Below are 14,861 nucleotides of genomic sequence, written 5' to 3'. Positions count from 1 at the left end.
GCTATTGGTTCTAACCACTAGGTTCTAATTTCAAATACTTTATGTTCTAGAATATCTGTTTGGTTTTCCACAATACATTCAAATTATGCTGAAACTCTCTATTCCTCCATCTAATTATTTTGTCCATCTTTTTCTCTATTGTCTGGAACATATTTACAGTTATTTTTAGGTACTTGTCAACTAACTCCAATATCTGATTCATCTGTGGGTCTGCTTCTATTGCCTTGTTTATAAGTCATGTGATCTTGCTTCTTAGGTGGAAAATCATTTTTTACTGTATGGTGAAGATTGGAGAGTCTCTATATATTGTTATTTTCTACCTGCAAAAGAGACAGAGAGCTCCCCTTATTCTCTGTTGCACAGGTAGGGAGGGAGTTCATCACCCAACAGGTGGTTGAACTGGGCTGGTCTGCCCTGCCATTTGTGTAGGACTCAGTCTGCCTCTGGTTGGTCCCTGTTCTAAGGCCTGGGTCTCCATGGAGTTCAATGAGACCTCTGTCTCCTCAGCACTGGATTCAGTTCTGCCCTTAAGAAGTCTTCAGGATAGCTCTTTGGCCCCCCGGCCCACTCAAGCTTCAAAACTTGGCATGTGTCTTCAGCACGGGACTCATCATGTTTTGGGGGCTCCTCCAGCTTCGTTGTTTTTTTTTTTTTTTAATATGTTTGATGTTATAAGTTTTTAATTGTTTTGCGGGGGGCGGGAGGGTGAGGGTTTGTCTGCACCGCACGGCTATGGGATCCTAGTTCCCTGACCAGGGACTGAACCCAGGCCCTTGGCAGCGAGAGCACGGAGTTCTAACCACTGGACCGCCACGGAATTCCCAGTTTCATCTGTTTTTTACTCCAGATCCAGAAACCTCTTCTGGTTTTTCTGTCTCCCAGAAGCAGCCTCCTGCCAGGGGCCAAAGCTGGATTCTCACCTGCCCACCACACCTGGACCAGCCGCCACCCCAGGTGATAAGTGGTTATGGCTCTTCAGTGGGGTTTTCATCTCTTGCCTGTTCTGTTTTCGGATTCCTGCCACAACAGGTGTACATTTCAATACCGTTTAATACCACAAGGCTGTGGGAGGTTTCAATGTGTCTTCCAGAAGCTCTTGGCCTCCCTCTTCAGATCCCCTCCCAATGTCCTGCTGGGAAAACCAGCTGTGGGTTTTTCCCACCAAGTCTCCAATTTGTCACTCTAGTAATGTGTGACCATAAACCTTTGCTAGTTTCTCTTTCACCCAGTAGCAGCCCCCTGCCTCGGCTTCTGTGTCCAGAATCAGCGTGCTTCTGCAGAAAATAAAATGGCCGGTAATGCTCAGTGCACCTCTGAATGATTCTTCCTCCTCTGGAATCTGAGTCCAACTATTCCTCACTGATTCCAGAACACTACAGAGCTTTAAAAATATGATTTTTATAGTTGTTGTCAGCATCTCTAAAACTATATCTTGTAGTACTAATTACTTCTGACGAATCTCTAAGATATCTAGTAGTCTTAATATTTCCCAAAGTACAGTTTAAATATGCTTTTGAAATAAAAGCATTGATAAAACAGTCACTTCTTACCTCTTCATAAAACTTCACCTGAGGTACAGCTTCATTAATTTCATTCAAACAAAAATCTTTAAATAGCAAGAAACCTAAAGAAAAAGAATAAAAAATTTCAGGGTGGGCGATGAATGTAAATTTTATCCCACAGGGTGTTTTCAAATTCATTTGTTTCAACCTCTTCCTCCCCTACCCTTAAAATAAAAAAGGGGGTTTCAAGAGGCTACTTAACGCCTAAAAGGAAATAATCCAGGTAAAGTTAAGAGAATCACACCCCTGGTGCCCTGCTTTGAGGCTCCTTCTCTCTTGGCAGCCCCCCTCCCACTTTTAAAAACTGCACAATTAACAGTGCTAGTGTTTAGCACCACTTAGTGCTACTGGGCACCAGAACAAGTGGAAGATTAACCAAAGAAATCAGAGATACAGGTAATACAGAAGTTGGTAAGAGTCACCATGGAGCTAATAAATGCTACGCCACAGAAACAGAACTACAACTCCCTTAAGAAAAACAAAAGAAGTACTTTCCTAACCTTTCTAGGCTTTTCTCTCACCACTTATTAGCTCAAGTCCCTCCAAGTCCCTACCAAATACCTCGTGCCAGAGCAGATCACCCATTCCCAGATCCACGCCTCATCTTCAAGCAATCAGTACCTTCTGCCCGGGATACCACCCCCATTGCACAGTGCCTGCTACACAGTGGGAGGCCAATTAATATGTGTTGAAAGAATGTTTGTTCGCATGGCCCTTCCAACATGCCTCTGCCAAAGTGCTCACCCAGGTTAATTATCTGATTACAAGTCTCCCACCCCAGGACCAAACCCAGTGGCCAGCTCAATGCCTTGCACCTAGTCAAGCCTCAGTGAATGAATGAAGCTGGAGAGGACAAGCTGACACCAGACTGAGGGCAGAGATACTGGGAGATTACGAAAAGTCAAAAGCAATGAGAAGGTCCAAACAATTAAAGGATTGTTAGGAGAGAGAGAAGTCACAGGAAAAAAAAAAAAGTGAAGAAAGACTCACAAAAAGTCTAAAATGTTGGGCAAAGGTAGATCAGAACTCCCCAGGTAGGACAGGAAGGAAGCTGCTTTGAAAAGATTTTCATTCAAGTTAACATAAGAGTTATATAACTTGAGCCTGTCTGTTGTTGCCCCATAAATTCCCCTCCATGCTTCCAGGAACTTGACCTTTGAAAACGGTAAATGTTTGTTCAGTGGAACTGGAAGAAAGGTATTTGGACTACTTGGTTAGATTGGCAAGACCAGACTAACAGGGGCTGGGTGCACAGCTCCAGCAGCAGCACGGCCGTGCTCATACTGTCAAGGGACTGCAGCAGGGCCAACATACGGAGGGAGTAGGGAATTCAAGAAGCAGACGAGTAGGAAGAACTGAAGATGTGAATCTCTACTGATGTGCATGTTAATATTTTTATTTTAAATAAGAGAAAGGTTGACTTTTTGTTCTCATTCATTTCAAAGTAATTTCCAATTTCCCTCGTCATTTCTTCTTTGGCTCATGAGTCATTCAGGAATGTGTAGTTTAATTTCCAGATATTTGGGGGGTTTTTTTTTTCAGGTATTTTTGGGATATTGATTTCTGTTTAATTCTGTTGTGGTCAGAGAACACATTCAGTAGGACTTCCAATGTTTTTAAATTTATTGAAACTTGGTTTTGGCCCCAAACTTGGTCCCTCTAGGTGAATGTTTCAAGGGTACTTGAAAAAAAAAAAGAGAAACAGTATATAGGGTGGAGTGTTTCATTAAATAAAGTAAAAAAGCAATTAGGCCAAGTTGGTTGATAGGCCTGTCCGGGTGCCCTAAATCTTACTGACTGTCTATTTATTCTCTCCATTATCGGTGGAGGACTGTTGAAATCTCCACTTGTAAACTGGAAGGGAGAGGAAAGAAAGAAGGAGGAGGATGAAGAAAGGGAGTTGAATGAATAAACATCCAACTTAATATGTTGTTTACCTACTTCTTTAATGCAATTTCCATCATCAATGTGTAAGATAAGCCAAAGAATTACTTGGAACATCATATAGGGGGAAAAAACAGTATTTTCCTCGTGTCTGTACATAAACTGAAGCATTACTTTCTGTCACAGCAGCTGTTAAAATGGGGCAGCCAGAAGAAAGATATTTTGCCTTTTGGATACATCCTAGATCGTTGTGTTCCAGGCTGAATGCAATTTACCTTCATTAGACTTAAATTACATTAAAAAAAAAAATGAAGCATTACTCAGATTAGAACGAAAGCTAAAGGGCAAAAATAAGGAAATAATTTGCCTAACTGGTTCACTTCATCAGTGCGATTTCTCCAGATTTCAAAGAATAAAAAGTAGTGAGCCAACACCTGCTTACTAGGTAACTGTGGAATGTGTTTACCCTTGTTTCTATATTTGAACCACTGCAAACTGCCTGAATAGTGATTAACTTCCGAGTGTATGTAACATCCAGGAAAGGCAAACTATCCCAATTTGCCACTAAAATATTTTGCAAAAATTGGTAGAAAGAATTGTATTATCTTTTATAAGAGATCAATTAAGAACTTTTGAAAGCATTAAATATACGTGGTTTCTATGGGAAATTGAAATATAACCACCTAAAAAATGAAAAAGAGGGAAAGAAGAATATGAAAAAAATCTTCTAAGAAATAATACCTGTCCTAGGTTTTACCAAGGAGATTCAAACACTGGGAAGGAGGATAGACTGCATAACTGCTAAAAGTTCCTACCAAAATTTACTCATTTGACAAAGCATTTACTGAGTATCTACTAAGAGTCACCGTGCTATATGCTGGTGAAGACAGAGTTTTTCCCATAAGAGACTTATGGGTTTGTGTAAGGGGCAGACAACAAAGTAGTAAACAAATGAAATAACTGTAATTTATGGGAAATTATATAAAGTAATTAAATATGATGCTGAGATCAATGATAAAACAGAATGTCAATAAGACCTCTCTGAGCTGTGGGATAAACAAAGTACAAAGCATTTCAGATTAGAAAAGGCCAGAATGCCTAATCTCACACCTTCTATTCAATATTGTGAGGTCTTAGCCAGTGCAATAAGAAAAGGAAATAAAACTTACTAAAATTGAAAAGGAAGAATTAAAACGAATTTTATCCCTAGACAACGTGATTAACTATATAACAAATCCTATCTACAAAATAACTACTAGAATATATAAGTGAATTTAGGAAGATCCATAAATGACCATAAAATACAAGGTCATTAGCTGAAAGAATCAATGACATTAGATACACTTACATCACACAGTTTTAAGATGGAATTCTGAAACAAGTCCATTTGCAATAACATCAAAAAAGAACCAATACTTAAGAATAAATAAATAAGAGATATACAATGCCACTAAGTGGAAAACTATATAATATGACTGAAAGATGTTAAAGAAGATCTAAATAAATGGAAAGATATAGTCAGTTCATGGATTGGAAGATTCACTATTGCAGATGTTAATTCTCCCCAAATTGATCTATGGAGTCAATGCAATCCTAATGATAATCCCCATCGGCTTTTTAAAGAAACTGACAAGCTGATTCTAAAATGTATATGGAATGTATATGTATAACTGATTCACTTTGTTGTAAAGCAGAAACTAACACACCATTGTAAAGCAATTATACCCCAATAAAGATGTTAAAAAAAAAAAAAAAAGCTTACTGAAAAAATAAAATTGATAAATAAAAAAAATAAAAAATAATAAATAAATAAATAAATAAATAAAATGTATATGGAAAGGCGAAAAACCTGGAATACCCAAAACATCTTGAGAAAGAAGCAAAAGGTTCAAGGACTTACACTGCTTAATTTCAGGACTCATTATACAGCCATGGTAATCAACACAGTGTGGTACTGGCATAAGACTAAATCATGAAACAGAATAGAGGATCCAGAAATACACTTATATGTGCTCAACCTATTTTCTACAAAGATAGCAAAGCAATTTATTAGGAAAAGGAAGTCTTTTCAACAAATGGTGCTAGAAAATACTTATATCCAAATGGGAAAAGAAAAAAAGAAAGAAACAAATCTGAAAAAGGCCTATATCCCGTTTATGTATACATTAAAAAAAAAACCTCTTACAAATCAATTTTTTTTTTTTTTTTTTTACAAATCAATTTTTAAAACGAAACAACCCAATAAAAGAATGGGCAAAAAATGTGAACACTTCACAAAGGAAGAAATATGACTAGCCAATAAGCACATTAAAAGGGCTCAATACCATTGGTCATCATGCAAATATAAATTAAATCACTTTGAGATACCACTTCATAACCACTAGAAGGGCAGAGTTCAGAAGACTGACAATATCAAATTTTGGCAACCAGAAGCTTCGTTCGCTGAGAAGCATATATTATGTCTTGGACTCCTCGTGCCTCTGAATCAACAGGCAAAGAGGGGAGTTACTGTGCTGGCTGGGATGATTGATGGGCTGTGACTCTACAATGGAGGGAAGGGGAAAGAAGGAAGAAGGGAGGAGAAGAATAAAGGAAAGAAGGGGAAGCTCTTCCTTAGCATCAAATACCAACCAAAAACTACAGAAGGAATGATGGAGTTAGAAAATCAACAGGTGCCAAAACCCGGCGGCAAAAGTTTGATACGGAACAAAATTATTTACACAGTCTCAAAAGTAATCTCCCATAAATTACTCATTACTTACAAAGGGAAAGCAAAGACAGGCCACAGATTTGGAGAAAATATTTGCAATATACATATCTGATAGAGAACCTGTATCCAAAGTATACAAAGAATTCTCAAAACTCGATGATGAGAATATAAACAACCCAGTATTTTTAAAAATTGAGCAGAAGATTTGAATATTTTCACCAAAGATGATATATAAATGTAAAATAAGCACATGAAAAGTTGTCCAACATTGTTAGTCATTAGGAAAATGCAAATTAAAAACACAGTGAGATATCACTATATACTTCTTAGAATAGCCAAAAAAAAGAGAGAGAGACAATGAATGCCATTGCTGACGAGCAGAGGATGTGGAGTAACTGGAACTCTCCTAGACTGCTAGTAGGAATGCAGGCTCATTGGAAAACATCTCTTTAAAGTTAAAATATCCATTTCCCATTCAACCCAAATAATCACACTCCTAGGTATTTACCCAATAGGAATGAAAATTTATGTTCACACAAAAATCTGAACACGGCTATTTGTAGTAGCTTCATATATAATATCAAAAAACTGGGTATAACCCAAATGTTCTTCAATTGATGGCTAGGTAAACTGTGACGTACCCATACGATGGAACACTACTCAACAAGACAAAGGCATGAACTACTGATACATCCACTATACGTGAATCTCCAATGCGCTGTGCTAAGTGAAAGAAACCAGACCCAAAGGCTACATGCTAAATGAGTCCACTTATGTGTCATTCTGGAAAAGGAGGAACCACAGGAACAACTAGATCAGTGGTTGCCAGGGGTTGGGGTGGGGTGTGGCGGTCAACCATAAAGGGTACTAGAACATTTGTGGAGGTGATGAATCACTCTGTATCTTGACTTTGGTAGTCGTTATACAACTTTATGAATTTGTCAAAACTCACAGAATTGTACATTGTAGATGGTGAGTTTTATTTAAATTATACCTCAATAAACCTGACACTTCCTGCCACCCCACCAAAAAAAAAAAAAAAAAAAAAAAAAAGGTGCTAAAGAAGAAAGAAAAATAAGATTGGGTACATACAACTAAGCCAGGGACAAGGCTCAAAAGATGTTCCTGAACAGTGGCTTTAAGTCGATCACAAATTGGGATCTAAAATTTCCAGAAGCTAATGCCTGATCACTTAACATGGTTGTCAGTCTCTACAGGATGTTCTTCATAAAGCACGAGTTTGTAAGGAAGATAAAATCATTCACACACAGAGGCATGGGACTAAAATAAGTAATTACAAAGGTTCTGGGTAAGCAGAGGCTGGAAACAGCTACTCTGACACATTCAGGATACACGATGGTCTTTACAAGTGAAAACAAAGGAAATCTGAAATGATAACTAGAAAAGCAAACTCAAAAATACAGAAAGCAAGCATACAGATGTAAACATGGAAAACTCCCACAGGGCACCATGCCCCTCCTAGATGAATAATACTAACTTAAATTCCCACTGAATAATTCTCCCTTTCATTTCTTCCAAGTCCCAAGAGGAATAAATAAATATAAATCAAAACGAATAATTAGTTAATTATTTTTACCTACTTCATGCAAACCTTAAATATATTTTTTTATTTGACTCTGCTTATCAAACTAGAACTTTCACTTCCCGACTTAAAACCTTACAGAAGAAAATTAGTAACAAAATGTAGTTGAGGAATATTGTAAATAGGTCTTCTAAATATCCAAATTATCTACCCCACCTCCAATTGAAATTCAGCACATCTCATAATTAATGAGAGCACTCATTTAGAGAATGGAGAGATTTGGGGCCCTGAATATTAACAGTCTAGTAGACAAAAGCACAAATGGTAATGAACGTGGCCAAAGAAAAATTCACAGAATGTTCCAAGCAATTGGCTCTTACTTCAAAAGGGAACAAAGGAAATTGGGACTGGGAGGAAAATGTGAAAATTCAGTGGCAAGAAAAGTATATCTAAACCCTTGCAATAGTTGGATTACTTTCAGCCTTTACCAACATTATGAAATGACGGAAAAGAAAAAAATTTCTGGCTATGCACCATGCCAATACTCTTTCCAGACTGGGGTCAATTGTTTTCATTTATAACAGTTTAATGCACATCTAATAGTAAACAAACAAAATGACAAAATAAAGTGAGATTTAAAATAACTTAAAATAGAAGTATTATTCCAACAATCCACCTGATTTATATTTCCCAAAGACGTCTCAAAGAACAATGATTAAAGCTGGCAGTATGGAAATTAGGGTATGTGTGTACATCACAGATTAAACATGGCCAGGACAAAGTGGGGAGGATGTGTAAAACCCACTGGGTCTAACCATAATTTTAACAAGGAAGAAACAGAATAACAATCAACCAATTAATGCATGTGTGTTCACTTGGTGGTAATTCATGACGCTATGCACTTGAACTTGAGCACTTTTCTATACATATGTTCCATTAAAGGTTTATTTAAAACAAAAGAGAATCAACCAATAAGTTTTTTGTTTGTCTGGTTTTGGTTTTTTTTGGCTGCATTGGGTCTTCGTTGCTGCGCGCGGGCTTTCTCTAGTTGCGGCAAGCAGGGGCTACTCCTCGTTGCAGTGCACAGGCTTCTTGTTGCAGGGGCTTCTCTTGTTGCGGAGCAAGGGCTGTAGGCACACGGGCTTCCGTAGTTATGGCTCACGGGCTCTAGAGTGCAGGCTCAGTACTTGTGCACGGGCTTAGTTGCTTCTTGGCATGTGAGGTCTTCCCGGACCAGGGATCGAACCCGTGTCCCCTGCATCGGCAGACGGATTCTTAACCACTGTGCCATCAGGGAAGCCCAACCAATAAGCATTTATGTCATGGTGCTACAAGTGTAAATAAAGGGGTTCTCAGAGCAACTGCAATCTGATTGGAGGTACTGATAGACATACATAAAAGATAATACCTAACTGCGTTGCATTAGTTAACTGCCATACTCGCTTTGCAGGGAGAGATGCATTGCTTCCTAGATCACGGCACGGCCACCTCAACATTCGTCCAGTCTCCTTTCCCATTCATCCTGCGTGCTGCTGCCTAGATCTGACCATGCTGCTCCCTTGCTTTTGAACTCATCATTGCACAGAACACTGGATGAGACCCAGCCTCTAACATCTGCACTGCAATGCACGCTCTGCCCCACACCTCCCCAGAGCTACAGCGCTCACCTGCCCAGCACGGCCGGACGCAAGCGCAGGTCACTCAACACGCCTCTGTGCCTTCACACACGCTCCTCACTCCACCTGAAACAGACTCCCCTTCTCAGCACCAGCTCCCTTCTTGCCAACCACCTCTCTACCCGCTTCCCCACCCCCACCCTTCTCATCCCCTCCAGACTTGACCTGGTTAACACCCACTTTACCTTCAGGACCTCAACTGAGCATCACGTAAGCAGTAAAATTCGAAGAGCTCCCCAGCCCAGCCAGGTGGAGGAGCTATCCCTCTTCTGTGCTCCCACGGCCCTGGGTCCTTAGTGCTTTCAAGGCCACTAACTCGCAACTATCTCTTTTTATCTTATGAATGGACAAAATGGCTCAAAGTTGTAAAAATAAATTAAAAAGGTATAAAATGAAAAGTTTCCTTCTGGTCCATGTCCTTCATCTTCCCAGTAGCGCACCCACCACCATCACCCCCAAGGTAATGGCTATTACTGGTTCCTTGTATCTTTTCGGAGAAGTGATGTGTGTTACTTCTTGGCCAGGTGCTAAGAAATCCGTGCGATTCCTTCACCCAGCTCGATGCAGGAAACTCTGCAGTCCTAGGGACACCAGCGCCACAACATGGCAAGAGCGTGGCACATGGAGGGGGGCCTCCCGCTAACCCTGCACCGCTACGGATGAGAGAGACACTCTCATGTGTGGGTCTCTGTTATAGGCGCTGCGTTACCTCCTAACACAGCACAAAGGCAGGCGCAAAGACGAACTCTTATTTCCTACCATACTGTTTCCGTCAGCCTGTTTTTCATAACTTGAGACCGTGGAGATCTTTCTATACTAGTCACGAAGAGCTACCTGGCCGCTCCTTACCGCTGCATTATTCTAGCGGATGGAATGTCAGAAGTTACATAACTTGTTCCCTAATGGTGAACATTTGGGCTGCAGGAAATATTTTGCTTTTACAAAATTGCTGCAATAAATAACCCTCTCTGTACATCATTTCTGATGTGTTCAAGCCTATTTGTAGGATACGTTCCTCTGAGTGAAACTCCTGAGCCAAAGGTTATATAGACTTTCTGGTATTTTAATAGACCCAGCCAAATTAGCCCCATCCGACCAGTACCTGTTCATACACCTACCGGCAATGCATCAGCTCCTGTTTTTAAACCCACAGCCATACCAAAAGTGTGTTATTAAACTTCCGGATCTCGTGACAGTTTGAAAGATTAAGAAAAATAATAATAGTTCAGAGTAATTTGCGCTTTGCCAATCTTTAATCAAGTTGAACATCTTTTCATATGTTTAAGGTTCCATTTTCACCCTGGGTTACAGGTCTTTGCTCACGAGCACGGCCAGGGCCTTCTGTATTGAGGTTTGCTACTCGGCACCGCTGCTCAAGGAATCCTTCGGGCCCTCCACCTCTTGGGTACTGGTCCTGTCGGCGTGATCAATGTGTCCATTTCTTGTTCCTTGTCTGTTCCTGGCGTTCAATGGCAATACTTCTAGTATCTCCCCATTAAACGTGACGCCGGCCTTGGGAATACACAGCGGCATGGTGTTAAAAAAGGCTGCACCTCTAACGACGTCACCGGTTGTTTACTCAGGGGCTCTGGGAGGGCAATGGCCTGCTCGTGTGGGGTTTTCTCTCTAATCCTCAGCACAATGACCAGTTCTCAATCGGCTCAATAAACGTTTGATAAATTTACTAAGGGAAGATCAGTACGGCTCGCGCTATAGTCACAGATGGTTCCGGGAAGAAGTGAAGTACAGGCCAGGTGTGGAGAGATTAACGGGCTACAGAGCCGAGAGAAAGAACAAGTGGCCAGAGACAGGAAATTTCCATGGAGATAAGGAAGGAGTGAGGCTCTGAATCTGGACACAGCACGTTCCTATGGGGAAAAGGTGGAAGGAATGCTTTATCCCACCACCGAGGCTTGAATGGGCGGGGGGAGATGGGCTTCATCCGGCAGGCGGAGGGATCCGACTAGAAGAATCCCAGTGCTAGGTATTTCTCAGTTACACAATGCTTCGCGTGTGCTCAGAGCTTCGGAATGCCAAAGAGCCTGCTGGGGAATAGTTTTTAATATAAGTGGGCAATTGTTTCATGAAAAGTTAAACTCAGCTCTCAAATCCGGGGCGGAGGATTTTAGAGCGGGGCCTCTTTCTTCTCAACACGGCAAAGCTGAATCCTTCTTCCTTCCTCTTCCTTGGAATGCTCATCTGCCACCGCGTCTGTCCGCAGATGACCCTTTCATCCTCATCCCCTCCCTGGAGCCGACCCGTAACAGGTACAAAGTGTTGACCCCTATGTGTTAACAGTGCCTGCCTACCACCTGGCTCTCAATATTTCTACCAGAATGTGAAGATGTCAGCAAAAGCCTTCGAGGCTCAAAAAAGTAGAACCTTGATAGCGGAACACCAGGTGATGACAGCGCCACAGCCAACCCTCCGGGGCAAGAAGGCCCACGGGCCGCTGTTGCGGCGCCTCCAGTGACTGGTGGCTGGAGTGGGCTTGTCATATCTTGGCGTGAAACCTCATGACTATGAAATGATTTCTTACTAGAGCAATGGGGTGGTTTCTGATTATTTAGTCCAAATTCATTTTAACTTGTAGCCATTTGTTAATTAAATGACATAGGTATGTTTAAGTTTGTTAATTAAATGACACAGGTATGTTTAAAAGTTAGATGGTGCGTTTACGTGTTGTAATTTTGTACGCTCGGGGCCTTATACCTTCTGCCAGGAGTGGGGATGTGGCGGTGGGAAGTCCCTTCCACCCTTTGTGCGTGACGGGGACAAGCACCCCGCTGCTCTCCCGCGAACACAGCTGCCCAACTGGGCCCTCTGTTTCTGTGGGTGCTCATGCTAACACTCGTGCCAGCAGTGCACAGATGCCCACGAGGGCCACGACGGAGGTGATGGACAGGACGCCGGGTGCATCATTGGTGGGCCATGACTTCACCCCTGGAATGCTCTCCTCACGCTGAGAAAATAATCACAGAATATGTAGCTATACTCCTACTGTTTACACAAGATGCTACAAATAAGAGTTTTACAGTAATGGCAGTTGAAAGGATTTCACGCTGAAGCAAAAAGACCAAAAAAAAAAGAAGAGTCACTTCCTCTGGTGTATAAAATACTGACCTAGATGCTTTCTAGTCACAAAGAGGAAAACAGCATCAGAGGTTATCTTTGGTCTCAAGGAATTTGGATTCCAGTTAGAGAAACCGCACGGAAGAGGCACCTGGAAATCCTACATTTGCCACAGGAAGTGCCAAATAAACGGCACACAAGGAACACCAGAAAATGGACTGTTCACGGTTCAGCTAATCCCTGAATGGCTGGATCTTTCGTTGTTGTCTTTGGCCGTGACGCACGGCATGTGGGATCTCAGTTCCCCGACCGGGTTATCAAACCCGCACCTCTCCCCGGCAGTGGAAGCACAGTGTCTTAACCACTAGACCACCAGGGAATTCCCAAATGGCTGGATCTTTGAGAAAAGCACAGGCCAGAAGGCGGTGTCCCACAGAGGGAGACAGAGCGTAAGACTCATCGGTGGAGTATATGCTAGAAGAAAAAGACAAAGAAAAAAAAGACAGAGGCCAGTTTGGGTGACTTGAACGACAGTAACAAGAGGGACTTTGTCCTGCAGTGGGGCTTTAGGACAGGTATAGAGCATGAAGGTGACGTGATGACACGGTGTTTTCAATTACCCCGTTCACTTCATCTTTCTGTGCATTAACTAGTTCCTTTCCTTTCATAGTTTTGAATAATTTAAGGAAATATACTTTATAGAACGTATTCATTCCCCTAAGTCAGGGGTCCCAACCCCCAGGCCACGGACCAGTACCGGTCGAGTGAGCGAAGCTTCACCTGTGTTTACAGTCGCTCCCCATCACCTGCATTACAGCCTGAGCTCCGCCTCCGGTCAGATCAGCGGTGGCATCAGATTCTCATAGGAGCGCAAACCCTACTGTGAACTGCGCATGCGAGGGATCCAGGTTGCGTGCTCCTTACGAGAATCTGATGCCTGATGACCTGAGGTGGAGCTGAGGCGGTGATGCTAGCGCTGGGGAGTGGCTGCAAATACAGATTATCATCAGCAGAGAGGTGTGACTGCATGGAGACCATGATAAATCAACTGCTTGCAGACTCATATCAAAACCCTATCAGTGAGCGACAAGCGAAACAAGCTCAGGGCTCCCACTGATTCTGCATTACAGTGAGTTGTATGATTATTTCATTATATATTGCAATGTAATAATAATAGAAATAGAGTGCACAATAAATGTAATACGCTTGAATCATCCCAAGACCATCTCCCTCCCACCCTGCCCCAGTCCATGGAAAAACTGTCCTCCATGGAACCGGTCCCTGGTACCAAAAAGGTTGGGGACCGCTGTCCTAAATTATAGAAACTAAGTATACTATCCCCTAAATGGCCTTTGAGTTCTCCTTGAGTCTTCTTTTTCCCACACTCCCCACATTCACTAGCTGACCTGTTAGGTTTTATCTTCAGAATAAATCCCAATCCACCCCCTTCTTGCATCTCCACTGTCCTCGTCTGATGTAAGCCAGCACCGCCAACTTCCTGGATGGCGGCAGCCTCCAAATTCATCTCCCTGCTTCCACTCTCCCACTTTTGACTTGGATAATTCATTCGCCATAAAAAGGCTGGAATGATCTTAAAACAAATCGGACATGGTCAAAACCCACCAGAGCTTCCCATTACACGTAAAATAAAACCCTGATTCCTGCCCACCTCGGCCTCTGGCTGATTCTGGAACCTGCTGTGTTCTTTCCTGCCCCTGCTGATTACCATGCTGTTCCCTATGCCAAGAATGCTGTTCCTTCTTGGCTGAGAACGCTCTTCCACCTGATCCTCACGGGGGCTCCTTCTTTCTCAAAACCAATCACTTCTTCAAATCACTTCCTCAAAGAAACATTCCCTAAATAACTAATTTAAGCAATAACCCAGTCAGTCTCTTTCTTGTCACCTGCTTTCATTACCCACTTATCCCTGATAAGATGCTTAGACCCGACTCATATTCATGACACCCCAGAGTCAGATGGTGCCCACACCCCACCCATGGTCAGTACGCCCTAGACTCTGGCTCCTCTGGGAGCCAACAAGCTGGGTGGTTTTCACCAACTCTTTGTGCTAAGGTTCCCTGGTTTCCTGATTGGCAAAACAAAAGGACTGGGATAGATAAAAATCTAATGATTCATTTAAGCCTAGCACTCTGTGGTTTCATGAATTAAACTGGGGTCGGTTTTATTTCATTCTTTTTTGCTGTTGCCCTTATTGCTATTTTGACAGATGGAGACGGGGGAAAACACATAAAGAAAAGAAAAAAAGAGTAAAGGACGGAAGGTGGGAGGCAACAAAGGAGAAAGAGAAGGTGGAGAGAGGGTGAGGGCTTTTTCGAAACCACTTCTTGTGGGAAATTAATCGTGCTGCTTTGTCCTGGCAAGAAGTAGCTACTTCAGGAAGAAAATAACCACTT

At 42.0% G+C, this 14,861-nt stretch overlaps 1 protein-coding gene across 4 annotated transcripts in view; it reads right to left on the bottom strand.

Moving 5' to 3' along the window:
• GRK3 (G protein-coupled receptor kinase 3) overlaps positions 1-14,861 on the bottom strand; it is a 122,269-nt gene that overhangs the window by 66,238 nt on the left and 41,170 nt on the right. For 2 of the 4 annotated variants that reach the window (XM_033837104.2, XM_073790257.1), the window contains one exon: positions 1,551-1,624. The exons of the other annotated variants lie outside the window; for them this stretch is intronic. In XM_033837104.2, coding sequence (XP_033692995.1) covers positions 1,551-1,624 — 74 coding nt within the window. The remainder of the gene's footprint in view (positions 1-1,550; positions 1,625-14,861) is intronic. 4 annotated transcript variants of the gene reach the window in all.

The sequence above is a fragment of the Tursiops truncatus genome, chromosome 13 (genome assembly GCF_011762595.2).
Source record: "Tursiops truncatus isolate mTurTru1 chromosome 13, mTurTru1.mat.Y, whole genome shotgun sequence".
In the NCBI taxonomy this organism is placed as follows: Eukaryota; Metazoa; Chordata; class Mammalia; order Artiodactyla; family Delphinidae; genus Tursiops; species Tursiops truncatus.
This window is presented reverse-complemented; position numbering and strand designations above follow the sequence as displayed.